Source organism: Schistocerca cancellata, chromosome 1 (assembly GCF_023864275.1).
Source record: "Schistocerca cancellata isolate TAMUIC-IGC-003103 chromosome 1, iqSchCanc2.1, whole genome shotgun sequence".
NCBI lineage: Eukaryota > Metazoa > Arthropoda > Insecta > Orthoptera > Acrididae > Schistocerca > Schistocerca cancellata.
Window position 1 is genome coordinate 390,200,838 of NC_064626.1, and position 21,686 is coordinate 390,222,523.

The 21,686-nt window shown below is 38.0% G+C and overlaps 2 protein-coding genes across 5 annotated transcripts in view; one reads left to right on the forward strand and one right to left on the reverse strand.

The window, feature by feature from the left end:
- Positions 1-1,575, reverse strand: part of LOC126175542 (eukaryotic initiation factor 4A-III) — a 51,164-nt gene extending 49,589 nt beyond the window's left edge. Inside the window, exon 1 of the mRNA XM_049922381.1 lies at positions 1,292-1,575. Within this exon, the coding sequence (XP_049778338.1) occupies positions 1,292-1,436 (145 nt within the window). The 5' untranslated portion in view covers positions 1,437-1,575. The remainder of the gene's footprint in view (positions 1-1,291) is intronic.
- Positions 1,576-1,713: 138 nt separating this feature from the next.
- Positions 1,714-21,686, forward strand: part of LOC126175526 (protein hairless) — an 89,497-nt gene continuing 69,524 nt past the window's right edge. For all 4 annotated transcript variants that reach the window (XR_007535588.1, XR_007535590.1, XR_007535591.1 and 1 more), the window contains exons 1-2: positions 1,714-2,077; positions 3,855-4,004. Coding sequence is in view for 1 of the 4 variants with exons in the window: in XM_049922358.1 (XP_049778315.1) it covers positions 1,876-2,077; positions 3,855-4,004 (352 nt within the window). In the remaining 3 variants the exon portion in view is untranslated. The remainder of the gene's footprint in view (positions 2,078-3,854; positions 4,005-21,686) is intronic.

Below are 21,686 nucleotides of genomic sequence, written 5' to 3' on the forward strand. Positions count from 1 at the left end.
ACATACATAATTTACAGAGGGGGGGGGGGGAGGGAGGGAGGAAAAACTTTTGCAGTTCTGTGACCGCAGAATTAGGATTTAATCAAAAGAATATTACAGTAGTTTAAAGAGTCTATAGAATTTAAACTGCAATTTTCTACAGAAGGGGACCACATCACCACCACATACAGTAATGCAAATTGGGCAAAAGGCACAGACAAATGGAAGTCAACAAATGGATTTATGTTTCTATTTCAAGAAGGTACAATGTCTCGGAACAGCAAGAAACAGACCGGCTCTGAGTTCAGTTTGTCAAGAGACTCTAGCTGCAAAAATCAGTACGAGAAATTTCCTCAATCCTTAAACAAGACGCAATTAAATATTTCTATTACAACAATGATGGAATTGGTTTACCCAAACAAGTGGTTTTAATGGAACCGAACACTGACACCAGTCATCATTTATTAGAGGAGGAGATTTGAGTTTAATGTCTTGTTGGCATTATACACAAGCTTGGATTAGTGAAGAATGAGGAAAGAAATTGGCTGTGCTCTTTCAAAGGAACCATCCTTGGCATTTACCTGAAGCGATTTAGGGAAATCATTGAAAACCTAAATCATAATGGTCGGAGGCAGGTTTTATCCTCCCGGATGTGAGTCCAGTGTGCTAACGAGTGTAGCACCTCACCTGGTCAGTTTATTAGAGCAATGGAGACATCTACAGTTAAGGTAGGTCATATTTTAAAAGAAATGATGCTCACTTACATCATTGTCAATAATCATAAAATGAATAACGAATTTGGAATAAAAGTGTGACTTTTCTGTATGTAGCCTAATTGATTCTGGTGTGGTCTTGTAAATGAAAATCTATGTTCCTAACATAAAGCACTTTAAATACTATTCCATTCCAGCTGTTGGTAACATGAAGGTTACTACAAGGCTAACGTTTGAAAACATAATTTACGGTAATGTTTCTGGTAAATTCAGGTGAGCTGAAACGATTACTTTACGGAAACGAGAACGAAATGCCTGGAATTTTAAAGGGTACAACAAAATATATATTTACCTTATAGGCTAAATAATCAACAACAAACACTACGAAATCAATTTGTCGAATCTGCGCGACATGGACAGCAAAACTACCTTACCAAACAGAATCTATTTTTATTAACTATTACATGTTCCAATAGATTAACTCTAATACATACGTTCAGCTTTACTAATAAACACACACATTTGGATATGTTGCCCAACAAATAACAACGCACAAACGGTTGAAACTGTGTCATTCGTTACAAAAATGAAACACTTACCGTATGCATAAATACCGCGCAGCAGTTCTTCTCGCAAGCCCATGCTATCAAACGTGGGAATAACTTCGACATCTTCGCTAGTCTCAAATTCAACATTTGATAAATCTTCAGTCTGCACAACACGTCTTATACGCAGGTCCTCCATTTTGCTCGTAGAAAGGGTTGACTTAGGAATGAGCGGTAATGGACCAAGTATGGCTGCTGGGCGTGAATTAAATAAGGAACAGTGGTATGTGGAATGAACCAAAAAGTGTTGACGAGGAGGTGAGTGAAATATTTGTGCGCTTCGGCGTTAGGTTACTTGCCTTATCGTTGAAGGATGTAAAGTTATACATTTATACGATGTGCCCTAGTTAGTTCTTTCGTATACCGACAGATTTCGTGTTTAGATATGGTACGAAAACAATAAACAGAACGATTTTCATTCATTCGCAGCAGGTGGAGGAATGAACATGGAGTAAAGAAGAAACATTACTACATACCAGACGATGGAGCTGTGCTTCGTAGCAGCCCGACGTCGGGGCAGCTATTATTCTGTTTATTTAAGGCCGAAGTGATTACCGTAATGTAGTGGAATAAAAGAGATGCGAGTGCAAGAAAATTCATTTGCATCATGTGCCAAAATGACCGAGGAAAGAAGCGTGAATGGAGGTCCAGATATTCCCAGTGGCAGCAAAAGAGGATATTCAGCCGGAGATATCGACGGAACCCAAAGTCCCAATTCTTCAACCAGCGAAGCTGATAAATCTTGCGGTATCGCAGGTGGTAGACTGAAATTTTTTAAGGGTAATTCCAAATTATTTTGCATCTCTCCAGACTATTTGGCAAACCGTGTTTTATATTTTAGTTTTATGTTTATAAATGATAGTAATGCTTTAAATATATGGAAACATCGTATTGAAGCCTGTGTACTGATACACAACTGTGACAACACACCATTCATAACAGTGACAGCGCAGTTAATACTGCAAGTAACCAGCACAGCACTATCCTGTGCATTTTGACGTCTATGATTCGTTACTTGCTTCTTACGCTGATCGTGGATGTTTCTGCATGAACGGTCAACCTTTGTCAGTGAGGGAAATCACATACTCTTTTTTTTTTTCTTTTTTTTAACAGCATCAGGTTAGCTTTCTTTGAAGCAATGTTTCTGTATTGTGACAGTTTAGTTGTTAATAATCCTGTGGTGTTCTATCTGGTTATTTTTCACCAAGCAGTGTCACAAGAGGAGCATATTATTGCCAGAGCCTGGCTTATCAAAATAAGTAATCAGCAGTCACCACGCACCCATTGCTTTCCCTTTCTGTCATATTTAGCTCTTATACAACACACAGTTTTATTAGTTGGTATTGTTAGATATTCCTCAGATATATTTGTTTTATTTTTCATGCCGCCTTGCAAGACAATTTAGAAAAACAAAAACATGTATGGTTATATACTTTCTTAACACTGTTTATTTGCTTCATGACAGGAAACATATTGTTGTTGTCCTAACAGCATATTTGAGATTTGGTGTGCAACATATGGTGGCTGCCAGTTTACCATACATATTATTATCCTTGTTGCAGTCTAAATAATCATCTGACAGTTGTCCAGCAATTATTGAGACCTAAGATCTCCACACAGGACATTAATTCAGGAATGGATTGGGAAATATTGGTGTGAAAAATGTGTAGCATTTTTTTAATTGTATTTGAAATTTTGCAAACATCATGTACCTCAGCTCTCAATTTTCACTTTTTACCTATTTCTGCTCGCATCATTCACAATTCATAAAGGGGATGTTTTAGATCTAAGAGTTAGTGCTGCTTAATAACAAATGATTAGCAACAACTTTGTTGCTAAGTAATCCGTATGTTGAGTGAAATGTCAGTGTGATATTTTTCTGATAGTGGTAAATGAAAGTTAAGTGCCCTTCATTAAAGCCACACAAACAAACTACTGTTAATGGTGTGTTATTTAGAAACAGTTCACCACTCAACTCTGTCATATATTGCTCCAGTCTTTTCATGCCCGTCGTTGTTCTCCTTATTATGCTTGGCAAGATGTGTGGTCAAATCCTTGAGAGATTCTAGATTTGTTCTTTTGCAATTCATTTTTCCAGTCAGTAAGGACTTTGAATTGTTATGATCTAGATCCTAATTATGAGTTCAGCATTTAGGATAAGTTTTTATGTATCTTGTTTTGAAATCATCCTTGTTCCTATAACTTACAGTGTTAGTCTTGGTCAGCTCTAATCCAGACTGAATGTTGTCAGATCAAAAATTCTTGAGAAACGGCTAGCCTTTATTTCTTATTGCAATTCAGTTTAAACATGTTTATCACACAGCAAATAAAACATTTAATTGGCATTATTCTGAGATCCAATCATGGTCCTCTGTGCAATACAGAGTCTTGGTAAATTTTGCATAGAATAATGTGTAATGGTTCAAACAGTGCATTCTGTTTTTAATTGAGTATGTTACTGGTTAGTCCAAGACTTGGTAAAGAAGCCTTACTGATGTAGGGCTCATATTGCAATGTGCATAAAGAAATGTTAGAATGACTACATGCTTTATTGCAGATGGTAAATTCATATTGGAATTATCACACCGAACTGAAGGAGATCGAACATCATGGGTTCCAGTGCCCAAAAAAACATACTGGCCTCCTCCTGCAACTACTGCTACTAGTACTGGTACTCCACGCCAGGAGAGCTCAACCTCACTTAGTGGTATGTTATTAGTTGTGTAAAAGTTGTGTATGTTTACAGAAAGTATTTTAAAATGTGGAAGAGTAGTGTTTCATAGTTGAGTGTGCTACTTATTGGACATCTGCTCTTGGAATGCTCTTCTTAGTGTAGTACTGGAAATACATTCCAAACTTAATTTTAATTTATTAAGTAGCATCCAACCAATAACATATATATTATAGGAAGTTTGAAAATATTGCATTTCCAAAACATAACTTAGCCCTACTAGCAAGAAATTTATTTTAAAAAATAATTTTAAAAGTAGGTATAGAGAGAGGTACAGATTTTAGTCATCAGGCAATGTTGAAGAATTTACAACAAGAGGAGCTTTAGGTATGCAACTAAGCGGTCGAATGTGCTGAGCACAGTTTATGATACTGTCACAGTATTGCACACACTGTTGTTATCCACAAGCTTTACTACAGTATCACCAACTATTGATTAAATCGTTACTTGTTTCTGCTTGTATGACAGAAGTGGTATGTTTGATTCTCATGTGGATAATTTGTAGGTGCCTGTTAACAAATCTCAACTGGCACTCTGCCTCTGCACCACCAACTACTATTTATATGGTTCAGGCATTGATAAGTGATTACTTATGAGTTTCATAAGTATATTTATTATTTACTAGTCATATGGCATACATTATAAGTTTTTGAGTCACAAGAATAGCTATATGTATATGATGGTTACTAAACTACTACAAGTTGGCATTTCTACACATCTCTCCAGTATAATATAACACAAATGACAACAGCTATAGACGAATATAAAGCTCTTTTATCTACTTTATCATTTTAAATATAACTAGTGTGTTAAAAATATACACACTATCTGTGTAAATACTATAAGATTGGTTATGCGCAAACTAATATCTTATGAGAAAACCTGGGGTCATGTAGCCTAATTGACTGCAGAACAATTGTGTTATTGTAAATAAACTATGCAGCTGTTGCTGCAGTGGAGACTCAGTATATTAATACTGCTTTAAAACCTCATTCAAAATTATACAGTTCATTTTTTCCTTCCATTTCTTCTGCTAAGTGTGGGTGGAAGGTTGGGAGATTGTATCATAGCATAAATTTTGTTATTACCGTTCAGTTAAAGGCATGCCCATTTTTCTGAACCTTTACTTTAAATTATTGAAAACTCGTGAACCCGGAAATGTTTTGCGATTGCTAAATATGTGTGGGTATTGGATATATGTCCCGATTTCCATCTTCCTCCCCCCCCCCCCCCTCCATCTCCTCTTCCCTCCTTTCTGTGTCCATCTCCTCCTTCCTTCTCTCAATGTCTATTTCCTGCCCTCCTCCCTTGCTACCCATCTCCTCTTCACACCTTCCTGATGACCTTGAGCCTTGTTTATTGTTATAGCCAACAAAAACTTAAAAGGGGTTAATCAGTTGGGGTCACCGGTTTACAGGGTATTAGTAGTGATTTCTCCTGATACTGAATCTGTGAGGATAGTAGTTTCAGTAGCAGTATTTCACACAATTAAATCTCCAAATGGGTAGGATTACAAAGTTTCACACAATATAGATTATGTAGCAGTATTCTGATCATAGGGTGATGAGACATACATACGACTTTCGTGTTTTCTTTTAAAACTGAATGTGACGAGGAGAACAAAACAACACATAATTGTATACACAATTTTTGTTTAAATTATATATATTTAAAGAGGAAGAGTATACATGGGAGAAACAATTTGTCTATTGATTTAAATGCCTTTCTAATGTGGTTAAAATTTGCTGTCGGGAAGAAAATTAAACTGCACATTTTCACAGCACTGCATTTTTTTCCCCTCACATTCGGCTTTAACAGTAAACCTGTACATTTTTGTTGAAAAAAGTATATAGATTTTGTCCATCCAAGCGCCATGTAAAAATTAGAAGTCAGTCAAGAACTTTCCAAGATTTTTGTTATATGTGGTATAATTTTGTGCGTATGAATGTTTATCAGAAAATCAGGTAAACATTTAATATAAAATCAGTCAAGAAATTTTCGAGATTTTTGCTACTCCGCCCCTCCCCCCTCCTCTGTGTGTGTGTTTTTTAAAAATTAATTATACAGTACATAATTATACAGTACATATATATTTTAAGTATATAGCATATATCCATCCAAATGTTTATTTGAATATCATGTAAAAAATTGGAAGTAAATTGGTAAAGACCTTTTCGAGATTTTTTTGTTATGTCAAACAACAGCTTGTTTTTGTATAGCAGTATAGATTTAGACTAAATAGTTGTCATTAATTCTCCATTTTCTTCCTTTGCAATCAATGGTATTCTCGTGAACAGCTCACTCACCATGTTTGAGTAACTTCTCTACATTTAAATATTTTTTAGTGCCTTGAAGGAGTAAAAGTACAAAGTTAAAACGTGAGAGAAGAGTGGCCAGCTTGACCGTGCAAGCACGCTTCTCATCCGACCAAAATTTCTGTTCTGTTATGCACTACTGACTTAGCTACCTGTGAACTTGCCATTCCTATGATTCCCATAAGAGATTGGATATATTTGGGCACATTGTGCATCTTCTGTGAAAGAAAGGATCTTTGGTCGTATATGTAGGGTGATTATTATTAACATGTAAAAAGCCGCAAGTGATGTAATGACACTGAGCCAAATAATTTAACACAAGACAAATGTGGGCCGCAAATATCAGGAAATACCTCAAAAGTGGGTGATAAATGTTGAGGGTGTGACATCACACCTTGCAACATGCAGTGACGGATCCTATTGGCCTGTTGTACTTGATCATCCCAATCCAAGGCAGGTATTTACATTTGTGTAACTCCAGGCCTATGTGTGTGACTTAAAGCTTGTGGAGCTCATGATTTGAATCTTGTGTCTGGCAGGGCACCTCTTTTTTTGTATTGCGTTAAACAGATATTTGTTAACACTGAGATAAGATTTGTTATATCATGTACCAGTCTTGCAGCCTCCACTGATTAAAAGAAAAAGTACAGCAAAAATCTGCATCACGAGTAAATAAGTATAAGCTTCCAAATTGCATCACTACCAGTAAATGACCTACAAGTTCTTTTCTAAATAAAGTATGTAAACAAAAAAAAAAAAAAATGGACAAAAGGAAAGGAACTAAAAATAAGAACTTTTCCTTGATTTCAGTGAGGACAATAGTTTTGTAACCTCTATATTTGCAACAGATAACATTTACAAAATGTGTTTAGAAACAGATTAGCCTAGCAGAACGATATGTAGCATCGCTCCTGGCAAGGGTAGGATTGACAAGCCCAATCACTGCATGTGGGGCAAGATAAATTATCTAGTGACAGCACACATTTGACATTTGTGATCCACTTTAGGAGTATTTCCTGATATTTGCGGCCCCATGTGTCTTATATTAAATTACTTGTTTCAGTGTCATCTATATCACTTCAAGGGTTTTTAAATGTTAATAAGAATCACCTGGTCCCGATACGCCACACTGAGTCCTGTTCAGCAGTATTCTGCTGTTCTGTTACTCCAAACATCCTGCTCCCCGTAGCATCCTCATTCATAGCAGGTCATTAAATGTGTGACTAGATCATACAGTTCAATGCAGTCCTACTTTCTGAAAATATGGATGGGTACAGGTACAGGGACTCTAACTTCTGCACCAGTTCAGTGCAGTAATGTGTTCATTGTAAATAAGTATTGTAGTAGTTGTATTACATGTTTATTACCTTATAAATAAATTAAAAACTTTTTTATTTTAAATTCAGTGCATTAGTATTTGTAAAATGTTTCTTTCATATAGCGTTCATTAAAAAATGATGACCATGCCACTTGGGACCTGTGGAATGGCACATTAGCTTATTTGTTTGAGTTTTAAATATTTGTCATGTATTGTTGTTTTTCTGACATGTTCTACATCCTGGAGGACCTCCTCACTACGGATCAATTGGAATGAAAGTAAATCTAATCTAATCTAAAAGTCCCATTGACATCCTTGTGCATCTGTCCCCCAAAAAATAGTGCTAACTCGCATGTCACCGTGACAGTTTGATTTACCATGTATGGGTGTATAAGAACCTGCTGCTTCTGGCATTGGTGCCACTGTTCAGCTGTTGTCAGTGTAGTGACCAAGCACTGCTTCCTTTCTGCCCTATCCTGAAAGAAACATATGCAAAAATCACTGCAAACCAAAACCATTCAGCTGCCATATTCTCTCCAACACTACACTACATGCCAAGTAAGTTACTTTCTCTACTAGTGTTTTGAATCTTCAGCCTGCATAATTACCCTGATTTACAATTTTTCCCTGACAGATATATTCCTCGTACCAATCACGCCTACTTTAAGTGCAACTGTGTCCTGCAACTAAAGCAAAAATCTCAGACTTTAGTCTTATCCACTAAGCAACTAATAACAAAATATGTTTTCCACTGATTGCTTCCATTGTTCCTATTAATAATTCTTGTAGTTTTCTCTCCGTCTTCTTTATATTGGCCCAAGTCTAGGTTGTTATATGTATGTACTGATTATGAGGGGCTGTTTGCTCACTTGGTGTACGATTATTTCTTTTTTTAGCCCTTCTGCTATTTTTTGGTTCAATCCCAATGATAGTGGTAAAGCCTCCAACACACCCTTGAAAGGGTCCAATATGCCCAAAATGAATGACTGTCGTTTGAGTAGAAAATTGACCATGTGGTACAGACCTTGGTAATGAGCATAAAACTTTTTTAGTCTTTTCCTTCAGGTGTAAGGACTTATCATCATCATCATCATCATCATCATCATCATCATCATACTCATCATCATCACCAACACCATCACCACCACCATCCACTTGGCATACTGTTGCCCCATTCGCTCCTGTCAATCCAGAGCCTTCATATTTGATTTCTGCTCTTAGCTCCATACTATCTATAAAGTCTTCGTGAAATTCCACACAAATTCTCCATTTTTTTACCCCACCCTGCACTTCACTATCTTAAATGGTGATGGCATTTCTTCATCTACACACTACATCATTTGGTGACAGGCCAATACTCTTGTGAATCTTTGAATTGTAAGCTGCAAATAGTGTAACAATGTAAGCCAATTGATCTTGCCAATTGTTGGGTGAACCTGTCCCTTTCATTCATTTGCATTTGGGTGCAACGCACGTGTTCTTAATTTGCGAATTCATAACAAACAACAGAGTTGCTTCAGTAATTTCACATGAAGCTAGTACCTAGGTCCCCGTGTAGCAGCCTACTTTAATAACCAATTATTGACTGTTGCTCGTATGCCGCAGTGCCATGTTTTGATTTTGAGGAGCTATCACTTCTAAGTAGTGTGAAAAGTTGTCTATTATCATTAACACACAGCAATTTCCTACTGGTGGTTACCCAAAAGGACCTAAGATGTCCATACCAATCATCTCAAGTAACTTATCTGATAATCTCTGCAGCAGAGTATGCTGATGACTTGACTTTGCTCATTGCGTAATGGTACACAGTCCTTCACATACTAGTCCATGTCCTACTTAGGTGTTTGCCACCAACATTGTTTGGCTAGATGTTCTTTTGTTGTTCTATAATCCTCAAGGAATGCTAGCAGATGATGTCTATGCTGCAGGTACTGCAGCTTGACATCAGAACTTCGTTTGCTACATAACATTCAGTCATGCACGACGTATTGTTGTTGCATTGCAAGTGGCTTATCGCCTAAGAATGTTATGTCTTATATAACCATACACCTATTACAGTATTGACAATCACAACAAAAACGATACGCCTTTGTCCCATTCATACTCTTCTTTGGAAAGATCACCACTACTGCTCCCGCCTCAATACTATTAGTTAATAAACACTTCCATTACTTGTTGCAGATGCTGTATTATTGTCTAAAGTTTACAATACACAGGTAGATCACTCCAGTTGGGGTTCTGTGCTGTGTCACTTAAATAGATCCACACATTCTACCAATAACGGTTACATTAATATCCTCTCTGCACCTTCCAAGAGTGCCACCGTCTCCAGTTATGCAGCTAAACTAGCCACTTGCTAAAGCTTACTGTCTGAATTTTCCCTGTCCTAATCACATTCATATAAAATCCCCAAATTAGTGACCATTAACCCCCTGGACAAATCTATGTCCATGGCCCAAAGTTATATATTCTGAGAGGCAGTACCTGCTCATCATTCAGTTCCTATATATATAAAATACTCCTGTGAAAGAAACGCCTTGCTGTATTACTAACTCTTCTTCTCCATTTAGTGTCTCTACTACTCACAATACATTTACCAGAAAATTGGTTCCTACACTCACTAACAGTAATTTCCTCTTCACCTTGCGGAATTCAGTCTCGTGAGTTTATTCCAAGGGATTGTAAATGTAGCTTAAGTGGCTCACTCTATATCTGGGGCATGTCTTGTGGCAGTTTGGTGTTCTCAGCTATAGCACACAAATCATACAGTGTACCATCTAGCTCTACTATATGCTGTTCTAAATTGACTGTAGTGTGATGTCAAAGCAAGAAACATAATCTGTAATCCTAGGATTGTGGAATAACAATTGCCTATATGAGGCACCAATCCAGGAACTCAATTCCACGAAACCCAAAAAATTCTCATTGTTTCCTCCCATGCCATTTAACCTACATGATGGTGGACCCAGTGTTCTTACCCCCAGCAAACCCATGTCCAATAAAAACTTATGTTTCTTCCCATCCACTAAGCCGCATAAGTAAAGTTCTACCACTGCACACACTGTAGGAGTGCCATGCTGTGGGTCTAGAGCCCTTGTTGCCATTAACGTGAGTTACTATTCACACCTCATGACCATGTATCATGTCCTTTGTTAGGATTTTGCCTGTAGTCGTGTTCCAGATGTCCGGTCCACCCACATTTCATACGCTATGGCTCACAGCATACCTGTCATATGTGACTCATTTGCCGACAACTGTAACACTTGGTAAAAATTTCTTTTCTATCCTGACTGTGGGTCACCATGTCTCTCTCTTCCAATACCAAGGCAAATGCAGGGTCAAAAATGCCCACTCAATAACACCATTCTTTATGAAACACATCTTCCATTCAAGAGGTCGATGTCTATGTCCTGAAACCAGGCAATGACTGTGGACACTGCAGCAGCGTAACACAGTCTGCAGTGAGAGTGGCCTTTCTGATGTAAAGTTGGAGAAGCTTGGCAGCTTGTGAGTGAGTGCCGTTAGCGTTCAGCCTGGTTGGCACATTTCCCCCACCACATCACACCACTCTGTCTCAGCGCAAGGAGAGAAAAACTGTGATTGTGTCCCTTTTAAATAGCAATGAAGCTGCATTGCATATGACTTGGTTTAATATTTCACATTTCTCAACAACATCGATCAAAAACAAAACAAATTTTCAGTGTTACTGAATTATTTTTGTTGCACTGAAGACATGTAATTTATATGTGATACAGACTGTCAGCATACAGACAATCACAGATAATTTCACATATTTTTACACTCAGATTGCATGTAATCACAACCTATTTAGTTTGGTAAATGAAAAAAACATTTAACACACAAATGTTGATTGGAAATATTGTAGGACTTTTGCAACCTTATTATGGAGACATGAAACTACCTGAGGAAAGCAATGCGGAACAACTTGCTGTATCTTTCAGTGGACAGTGTGCAGTCGAGTCTATTTAAAATGTGACATCTGCAATCAATTCCAGATGTTAAAATTTTCATTCCTGCACTCCTTTTTTATTCATAAATTCAACAATAGCCAGTTTTAAATAAAAAAATTGGTGCAGGCATGCCGTTTAACTTAACCAACACACTTTACAGTAATATATGTTGTTGTTGTTGTTGTTGTTGTGGTCTTCAGTCCTGAGACTGGTTTGATGCAGCTCTCCATGCTACTCTATCCTGTACAAGCTTCTTCATCTCCCAGTACCTACTGCAGCCTACATCCTTCTGAATCTGCTTAGTGTATTCATCTCTTGGTCTCCCTCTTTGATTTTTACCCTCCACGCTGCCCTCCAGTACTAAATTGGTGATCCCTTGATGTCTCGGAACATGTCCTAACAACCGATCCCTTCTTCTAGTCAAGCTGTGCCACAAGCTCCTCTTCTCCCCAATTCTATTCAATACCTCTTCATACCTGCCCGATTAAGGGATCTGACATTCCACGCTCTGATCCGTAAAATGCCAGTTTTCTTTCTCCTGATAACGACAAAGTGTCCATATTCTTTGTTTGGTTCCATTAAAAACTGTTGCAGCTGACACCTTGCATGTGCCTTCAGACATATTGCTATTCATACCACCAGTTCTTTCATGTGCTCCATGCCTACAAATTTAGCACAAAGTGGTTTTGATGTACAGGACAACAAATCCCATTTGTCAATTGTTTAAGTTTCTGCTCTTTCATTGCATAGTAAATCTTTAAATTCTTTCTGCATGGTACTGTAATGTCGTTTCATAGCAAATTTGGAGTACCTGTCACTTATGCAAGGGCATAATATGTATCAAGAATTCTCATACCTATTTTCTGTCATTCCCATTCATTTTTAAAGGCTTGGTACAATAAATTGCTAGACTGCTTTTTGTGCAAACAGCCATTGGACCTGTGAATGTCCTTCATAGCCCTGTATTTGCACACAGGCCGCCTCGAGACAAACTTACAGTTTGTAATTGTAATACTTGTCTTATTGTGTTGAACTTTTAAAGTAAGACTATACTTCTTAATGAGTAGATTATGGCAGCATTTTAAATTGTTAAATTCAGTCAATAATCATGCAAAAATGTGGAAAATAGAATTTTTGTTACCCTTATAGTGCAACCGGTACCAGGTTCCAGAATAGCATTTTAGTAATATAGATTCTCTGTTATCTCAGTTTTCACTTGATAGCTTTCCACCACAAATCATTGTGGATCCATTTGAAATTCCTGAGCCAGAGATTGTTTTATTTAGGTCAGACAGCACTATGGTTATCCTATGTAGCTGTCCTTCAGCACTTTCAGGAAGAAAGGACGAATCTGTATCTTTCATCACCGCTATGCCAGTTCATGATAAATCTTTAAAATATTCTTGTTTTAAATTATTTAGATTTTTATTGTGCATTTGCACTTGGCTTTTTAATAGTCCACATCATTCTGTCTTAGCTTTATTTTGTTTTCCATGCCTATTATGCATCTGTCCTGTTGTTTCTAAATGTTTAACTTTACTTCCTTTAGTAATATGAATCAGGATAGATTGCTACTCACTACATACAGGAGGGATTGTGTAGCACTCTGAGTACCTTTTACATTTGGCAATCATCATCTCTGGGCACTGTGCTGACTAGAGATCTCAGCTTGGTAAAGCAGTAAGGGTACAGAAAAATTGTGGTGTGGGAAAGGGGAGGAACAGCAAGGTATGGGCAGGGGAAGATGCTCTATTGTTGCCTGTGGGAGTTTGCAGTGATGTGGCAGGGACTGGTTAGTGTCCTCCTAGGTGCAGCATCAGCAGAGATGTTTGGGGAGGGGAGAGGAGAGAAGCAGAAAGGGAAAGGGCTATACAGGGTATAGAAGATGTGTGTGAGACTGGAGTGGGAGCAGGGAATAGGATAGAGACAGGTAGAGGACAGGGACAGGTGAAGGATGAGGCCAGGGAGGTTATGTCAGTATTACCACGCCCTTCTTTCTTTAAATCCTCTGTAATCTTAGTGATATCATTATATACACGAGCTTCATTTAAATCATTAGTGATCTGATTTATACTTTGTTTCACTAAGAGTTTCAAATGAGAGTCTCGAACTGTGAGTGCGTTACATCCACACATTATTAGCATTTGCTTTGTCTTTTAAGTCTTCAGTGCACCCTGCAACATTATCTTCTAAAATTTCAATAACTCCCTTAGTTTCCTGATAATTCTTTAGTCTTTTTTTAGGTTTCCTGTCAGTTTTTCATTGTTAGCCTTTAATAAATATTTTATATTCCTTGTCAGTATTTTGTTATTATCTTTTATAGCCTTTTTATTACCATTTAGAGCAACTTGTAACATTTATTTAATAAAGTGCTTATATCTTCTGGCTTCACCTTTGGATTTAAATACTGAATTAAAACAGTTTAATTTCAACTATTTCCACTCGCATTACATGTTGATTATTATTAACTGCTGTTTAATTAATCCTTGCAGTACCAATTCTCATGTTTTTATAACCCATTCAGATTAGTTTCAAACAGCAGGTCCTGTTCATGACTCACCATTCACAAAGTCAGTTGAACATCTCATTGTTTTACGTGGTCCCAAACTGCTGTCCATGTGCTGACTTGGCCGTACTCCTGTTTCCATGTTGTTGAACACATTTTCTGCATGTTGTAAATGTCAGTGAATTCAACACACACACTTCAAAACACTCTGGTGATAGCTGCAGAACCACTCCATTGCTCTTCCACATCCCGCCAAACGTCTCCATGTGTACAAGTTAATCAGATCTCCCTCTTCAGGTAGTGCTTCTTCTTGTTGTGGTTTTGATATTATTGTTCCCAATTGTTTGTCTCTGGATACCTTATTTTGTCCTGTCTTTTTCATAAAAAATCTGTGATACGCCATAAAGCTGTATGACCATGTATGTGCATAACATAAACATCATATTTTGCAGATTATACTGTTTTACTGAAGGTTCTTGTGGGTGAAAAATTTTGTTGCAAGTATACAGAGACTAGGACAGCTGTTCTAAAATAGATTTGGTGCTTGTATATCACTTTTTCTTTCTTTTTAATAAGCTGTATAATATTTGAATTGTTGCCAGTGTTCTGTACCCCTTATACACAGTTCTGTCTCATTGATGTGACCAGTGTCTGTGTTCGATGTCAACGTACAATAACCGTCCATAGACGACGGATGGCAGCAATAACAGCGTGTCGGTGGGGATGCAGAATAGAGTTCAGTCATTGTCAAAATGCAGAAACTGAGCAATTTACCTGATGTCCAAAAGGGCACGATGATTGGCTTTTGGGCCAAGGGTGGAACCATTTCTGAAATGCCTAAGTTTGTAAACTGTTCACATGTTGCCGTGGTGAAAGTACACACCGCAGACAGAATGACACCGAGGCCACTGCGGTGCACCGTGGGCCGTAGACGACAGAGGTGAACAACGGGTGTGGAGTGTATAGTTGAATAGAAGTGCAGTTGTTGGATAACTGCCATGCAGATGAACTAAGAGGCTACCAACAGTGTCTCCTCAATGACAGTACGGTAAATGTTGCTGTGTGTGGGTCTCCGCATCAGGTGCCTTGTTCGTGCACTCGAGCTGACTACTGTTCGTCGGTGACAGAGACTGGAATTTGCATGCAAAACCACAACTGGACATCCACTGTGTACATTAGACAGATGTCCGTTGGCACGAATGGCCCTGTGAGTCAAAAAGGTCCAGGCCGTAGGAAGGCGCGCTATTATCGGGGAAATGTTTTGTGGAATTCCTTGGATGATCTCGTCATTCTGAAGGCACAATGGATCAACATAAGTGTGCATCTAACCTGGGGACCATATTCACCCCTTCATACAATGTGTTTTTCCTCGGCACAAAGGCATCTACCATCAGGAACTGGCCGAGTTTACCACACTCCCCTGGCCATCGTACTGCCTGGATTTAAACCCGATCAATAATATATCAAACCGTCTCAATCGTGGTGTTCACACCATGGGTCCTAAACTTGGAAACCCAGAGCAGCTGACGACGACACTGGAAATGGCACGGCTTCACAGCCCTCTCAGTACCCTCCACACTCTGTTACTCTTTTCCTACCTGTTTGCGCTACAACAATGGTTATCCAGATTTTTGGCAGATGATCACATTAGTGTGCCTGGACCTTATATTTCCATAATACGCAGACACCTAATCCCAAAATTTAATTTTTGGTTTTGTGACTTTAATTTCCATAGTGCAAGTCATTTTCAGTATTATTTCTTCATTTTACAATTGCAGTGTTTAAATAACCATCACAGGAAATTATAATAAAAGAGCCATCATCTTCTTGTGGTTTCTGGCCTTTGGCTAAGTGTGATCCTCTGCTTCATAGAGCAATGATCTGCTCCCAACATAGTATACAAAGTTGTCTTGCTCTGATCTCTTCTTTTTCAGCGTGAAACAGAAACAAAACAATCGATTTGTCAATATTTATGTATCATAGTTGAAAAAAATTCATGAAGTATGTTCTGTAACCAAACATTTATCTTAAGTCATTAGTGGCAAAGAAAATTTTGTCTATTGTGACACTGAAGCAGTGGGCCCTAACATATCTTTGACAAGTGTGCGATTGGAGAGAGAGAGAGAGAGAGAGAGAGAGAGAGAGAGAGAGAGAGAGAGAGAGAGAGAGAGAGAGAGACTTATTGATATAGGTCTTTTGACGACTAGAAGTCAGGGGATGGCTTGGTGATCTTGTTTGGTGCCAGAACAAGCAGACTTGTGACAAAATGAAAGTGGGACTGTATACAAGAATAAATAAAATTTCTTATTATTTGGGGTCTCGGAGGGCTGCATCCCCTGTAATATAGCTACACTGATGGAATAAATTAAGTTTTCACAGTAGTGCTGAAACTAGATTTCTGCTGATTGCCAAGTGTGCTACTTTCCTAGTTGTATTTTCTGCATCATAGAATTGATGGAGGTCAATATGTCGTGCAAGATATGCCGGTAAACACTCGCTCTTCAACCGGAGCTGAGAGATAACAAGGCTCAGAGGACTTTATTATCATTTGAAATGTGTTTTGTGCCATTCACTGTGGACATTAAAGTATGGGCAAAACACTTAACTGATTTTGATATCCCCGTTCTTGGAAATCATATTCACTGGTATGTGATAATTAGCCTCTCTAGGGAGGGCTGGACCTTTCATCAAGACTACGCACATCACCACAGTGTGAAAGTGTTCATGCATGACTGGAAGAGTGAGTGAACAGAATATTACATCTCCCCACAAACTGTATGGATCTTAACACAACTAAACATCTACGGGACCAACTCATCTGTCATTTTCACTTTGTGAATCCTCTTTTACACCCACTTAAAACGCTGTGAGAAGCACTTCTAAACGGCATGGCCCTAGGTAGTAGTGGATAGCTATTGGTACGTGACTGAATTGTTTCTAGCTAGTCTCTAGATGCTATTTGCTTAGCCCTTTAATTGCTCTGGACGTGTTAACACGCGTGCCTTTGTACCTGTCCCTGTGTGCTCTGAACGTGTTTACATGCACCACCAGTCCTTCTACCTGGTACTCTGATCATGTCGCGTAGACACATTCTGAGTACCAGGTAGAAGGACTGGTGGCGCACGTTAACACATCCAGAGCAGTTAAAGGGTGAAGACATCATTAACCCTTTGCAACTGTTTTGTTTTACCTATAACTCAATCTTAGAATTCAGCCACAGATGTGGACTTGTACATGCCTGCAGACGTCTTCAGTTTTCAATTAAAGAATCTAAGAATTTTGTATAAGATTGTGTGTTATTTGTATGTATGTATGTATGTATGTAAAATATGATAAACTTCTAAACATTCTGTTGGATGCCTCTCCGGATTTTGTGTGTGAGTCTTGCAGTCTTGCAGTAAAATACAGTTTTTTTGCATCTGCTTGGGATCTGACAGCTGCATACAACAGAATATTTTATCTTCTTGTCAGAGAAAACAGCAACACATTTTTTCCCCACTTCTAACCCGGTCTCCAGTATCTGTAAGTGATACACAGCTTCTGTTTCTTGGTGAATTGCTTTGCAGTTTGGCAATAAGCTTTTCAAGTATGTTTTCTGTACTGGAGTGTGAACACATTTTATCAGCCTTGATCCTGTATAACTTTTATATATAATATAAAACTGTGTACCACAGACACTTTAAACAATAAAAAAAAGTACTCTCCTCCATCCTGTAAGTTGTTAGATAGCAACTGCAACTGTTACCGTGTTACAGGATAGTTGCACAGTAACATAGAGATTGCTGAAGAAAAATTGTGTAGGAAAAATGTTGCTTTTCAAAAAGGAATAATACTGTTTTCTGTCCTTACGTATTTGATGCACTATAACCTACTACATTATGAACGAACTGTATATAGTCAGTTTGAATGGAAGCACTCGAAGAATTTCGCACCATCAGCATACTGATGGGTTAGGGATTAGAGGTGGCAGCATACAATTCCTCATTATATTGTGTCCCAGTGGCCTTAGCTAAATTTTAAGCTTCCTTTGTGCTTGTTAAGATATGAGGTTCTGAAACATTCTTAGTGGCATCAATCTGCAGGATTGAACACGGGACTCCGCAGTCCCCCTTCGTCTTTTCAAGGAGTGCAGATATAGGGTTTCACCCACATTGCTTTCACTCATACCTCATTCACTTAAATATACACTGAATTTTTACTTGACAAGGCCTGTGGTAATTCTAGCCCAAGTGGCTGCACTGTCTCGTATTTCAGAGAATGCTATATCTGTATGATCTAGTATCATGAAAAATGAAGCACAGCCACACGCTTCATGTGTTCGACAATGTAGAGAGCGGGAAGTTAATATAAGAATAAAAACAAGACATCTGCATTTCCCACCGTACTGCAAATTACATCTCTCTGGTAGTACCATTACAAGCCATTTGACATCCACTGCTGGACCCAGGTCTCCTGTAGAGTTTTCCATACATTACAGCCTTTGACAAAACCTGTCCCTGTTTTCTAATATATTGTGCCCACCAACCTTTATGTTGTCATCTCGGTCATGTGTTCTCACTTTGAATCTGCCAAGGATTACCTTGCTCAATTTACCATACGTTCTATTGGCTAAATGTCCAGTGAAGCAGCATTTCCTTTTTCATTGTGGTCATAATTATGCCGTCCACTCTGGTCTGCTACCGAGATCTATTTATTTGATTTTGTGTCTCCCCGAGTAATACCTAACATACCGTTATTGAGAAACCCTCAATTTTTAATGATTTTTGCATTAAAAATTCATTCCTCACTGCAATAACTCAAAACTGGTAACACACTCTGACTGTGAATTTTCCATTTGATGTACATGAGAAGCTTGGTCTTGAAAGTTCTGTTCAGTGTACCAAAAGCACTCCAGACAATTTTTACTCTTCTGGTTATTTGTTTTGTTATCAATCCTGTTGGCAGTAAATTACACCTTTTGCTTACTATTATGGCTTGTACTTTTGTCGGTTGTGACCATGATACTAGTTCACCAGTATATGAAATATGAACCACTGTTTACTTGTAAATTTGTGGGGCATTACTGTGTTATTGGACTCCTCAATCAACAAGTAATATATCGTCCATGATGAGCATATTTAAAATACCACTCACACTCACATTTTAGGCCAGGTTAGGCATTATGCGTGTACTGATTAGCCAGCTGCTGCCTACAAGGCAGTACAAGGAGCCATCTGTGATTTTGGAACATGTGATCAGCTTTTAGCCAGTTCCTCCAGCTATTATTGCTAGTAGATGAATCAAGATGATGATGCTACTGCTTCTTTATTCAATCAGCTCCTCATTGGGCATCACAAGGCTGAGTGAACACCATTCCAGGCTTCCCTACCTCAGAAAAAAATCTGAGCAGGAATTGAACCCAGGTCCTTCCACAATGAAGGTAGTGAAGCTAAGCATTAGACTATAGAGGCACTCGTCAGCTTATTTTTGTAACATTTTTCTCCAGTCATCCACTGTAAGGAGACCAAACACAAGCTGCCACTTTGATCTGTTAATATTCTTTCCATAATTTTATTTCTTCTGGTTTTGATAAATTTAGTAATAATAAAATATTATTTTGAATGCAACTATATTTATGTCATTTGTTGTATAGTACATAACTATTCACACTGAGTAAGTAGTGCACTGGGACGACATTGGACTTGGATTTTGGAAGATGGCAGTTCTAGTCCCCCTCCAGCTATCCGTGGTTCTCCTAAATTGCTTAAGGGAAATGCTGGAGTTGTACTCTTGAAAAAGGCTTATCTGATTTTCTTCCTCAATTAGAGCCTGTTCTACATTTGTAGTGACATCGACAGATTATTAAACTCTTAATCTGCCTGCTTTTTACTTCCATTCACAGTAATGAAAGTTTGGAAGTACACATTCAACACCTTTGATAGGTTGGCTACACACATTAGCAAACCTGAGCTGTGAACTTAGCAATGTAGGATTTTCATTATCTACGATAATGCCTGAAGCAGAAGAAGAAGATACTTAAATGTCTCAGGGCAAAATATAATTATAAGATCTACAAGATCACCTATGGTACAGGAATTTCCCATTATGTCCAACGCTGGGGTGCTATTCCACTGCCGGAGAGCCCTGGCAATAGTGACGATGTAACGGAAAATAACCAGAAAATACGAATTGAGATTTGTGTTGGGGAGAGCACTCATCTTGGGAAGTTCGTGCAGCAATATTAGCCATAGTGCTGTGGTGGTGTAGTGGTTAGCATTTCTCCCTAGCAAGCAAGAAGACCCGGGTTCGAGCCCCAGCTGCAGCACAAATTTTAATTCCTTTCTTTTGCTTCAATCATTATCGTAGATAACAATTAAATGTCTCAGGGGAAAAATATAATTATAAGATGTTGAAATAAAGTTCGCACAGAAAAACGTTGCTAAGAACATGCCATTTAGATTGGCAACAAAGAATGAATCAGTCTGTTAACTTACTTACATTTTTGACTGTTGTAACACCCCCATATTTATGTAAACAAGTTTCCTTCTTGCATGTTGACACTTAACAGTGTGGGTTTTCTTGATGAAGTGGACATGGAGGTGGATAATGGACCATGTGATTATTTGGAAACTGATTAAAAAATTGCCATGTTTATTATACAAGCCTTTTAAAGTTTAACACAATGACAAAATGCCATGTGCTAGTCAAAATTTTGATTCTGTCAACTCTCATCATAAAGCTGCAGCACCAATTACCTCTAATAAAAAAATAAAGTTAATGCAAATCTCATGGGTATTAACAAATTTGTCCCTCAGTATACAGTGAAACATGATCTAGTTTCCTCGAGAACAAGTTAACAAATAGTGTGTTCATCAACTGTAAACTCTCTCTTAGTTTCATTCATTCCTTCCGCCAGAGTGAACTTAGTCTGTCAGTACACTTTAACGTGATACCGAGAAGATGCGGATACAGGTATTCACAGCAATAATAATTGCTATACACATTATATTAAATGCAGTAGTAGTAGTAGTAGTAGTAGTAGTAGTACGCTAAAGCAACACCCGAGTATAGCATGTTACATCCCCCAGACCAGGTGAAAACTTGTAGCTTTTGATTTCTATGATGACATAAAATACAAAGTGAAAAATTCCTAAAACAAACTTTAAACAGTAATAGAGTGTGTAAAAGTATTTACTACAAGTACCAAGCAAAAATACTTAGAATAATGAAGTTAGTAAGTCACTACTTAATATGTAAAAGCGAAAATAAGTTGCTCTATTCCGTTAATGTGATAAACTGTTGACTTGGGTCCTGTGACTCAGTTTCTTCTTCATACTGTTTAGAAAAACCTTCATCAAAAGTAACATCCCTGGTTTTTATAATTATGTGGCAGTTTGAAAACATGTATGCATTTAATTCATCATAGTATCCTATTGAGACATACTTAATAATTTTTGGTCCCATTTTCTTCAGTTGGCTCCCTGTTGGCCTTGCTTCCAAATATTGATGTCAAAGTTCCAACTTCTTGTTTGTCCAAGCTTCTTCTGGAGTTTCGTTTTTTAATGCTTT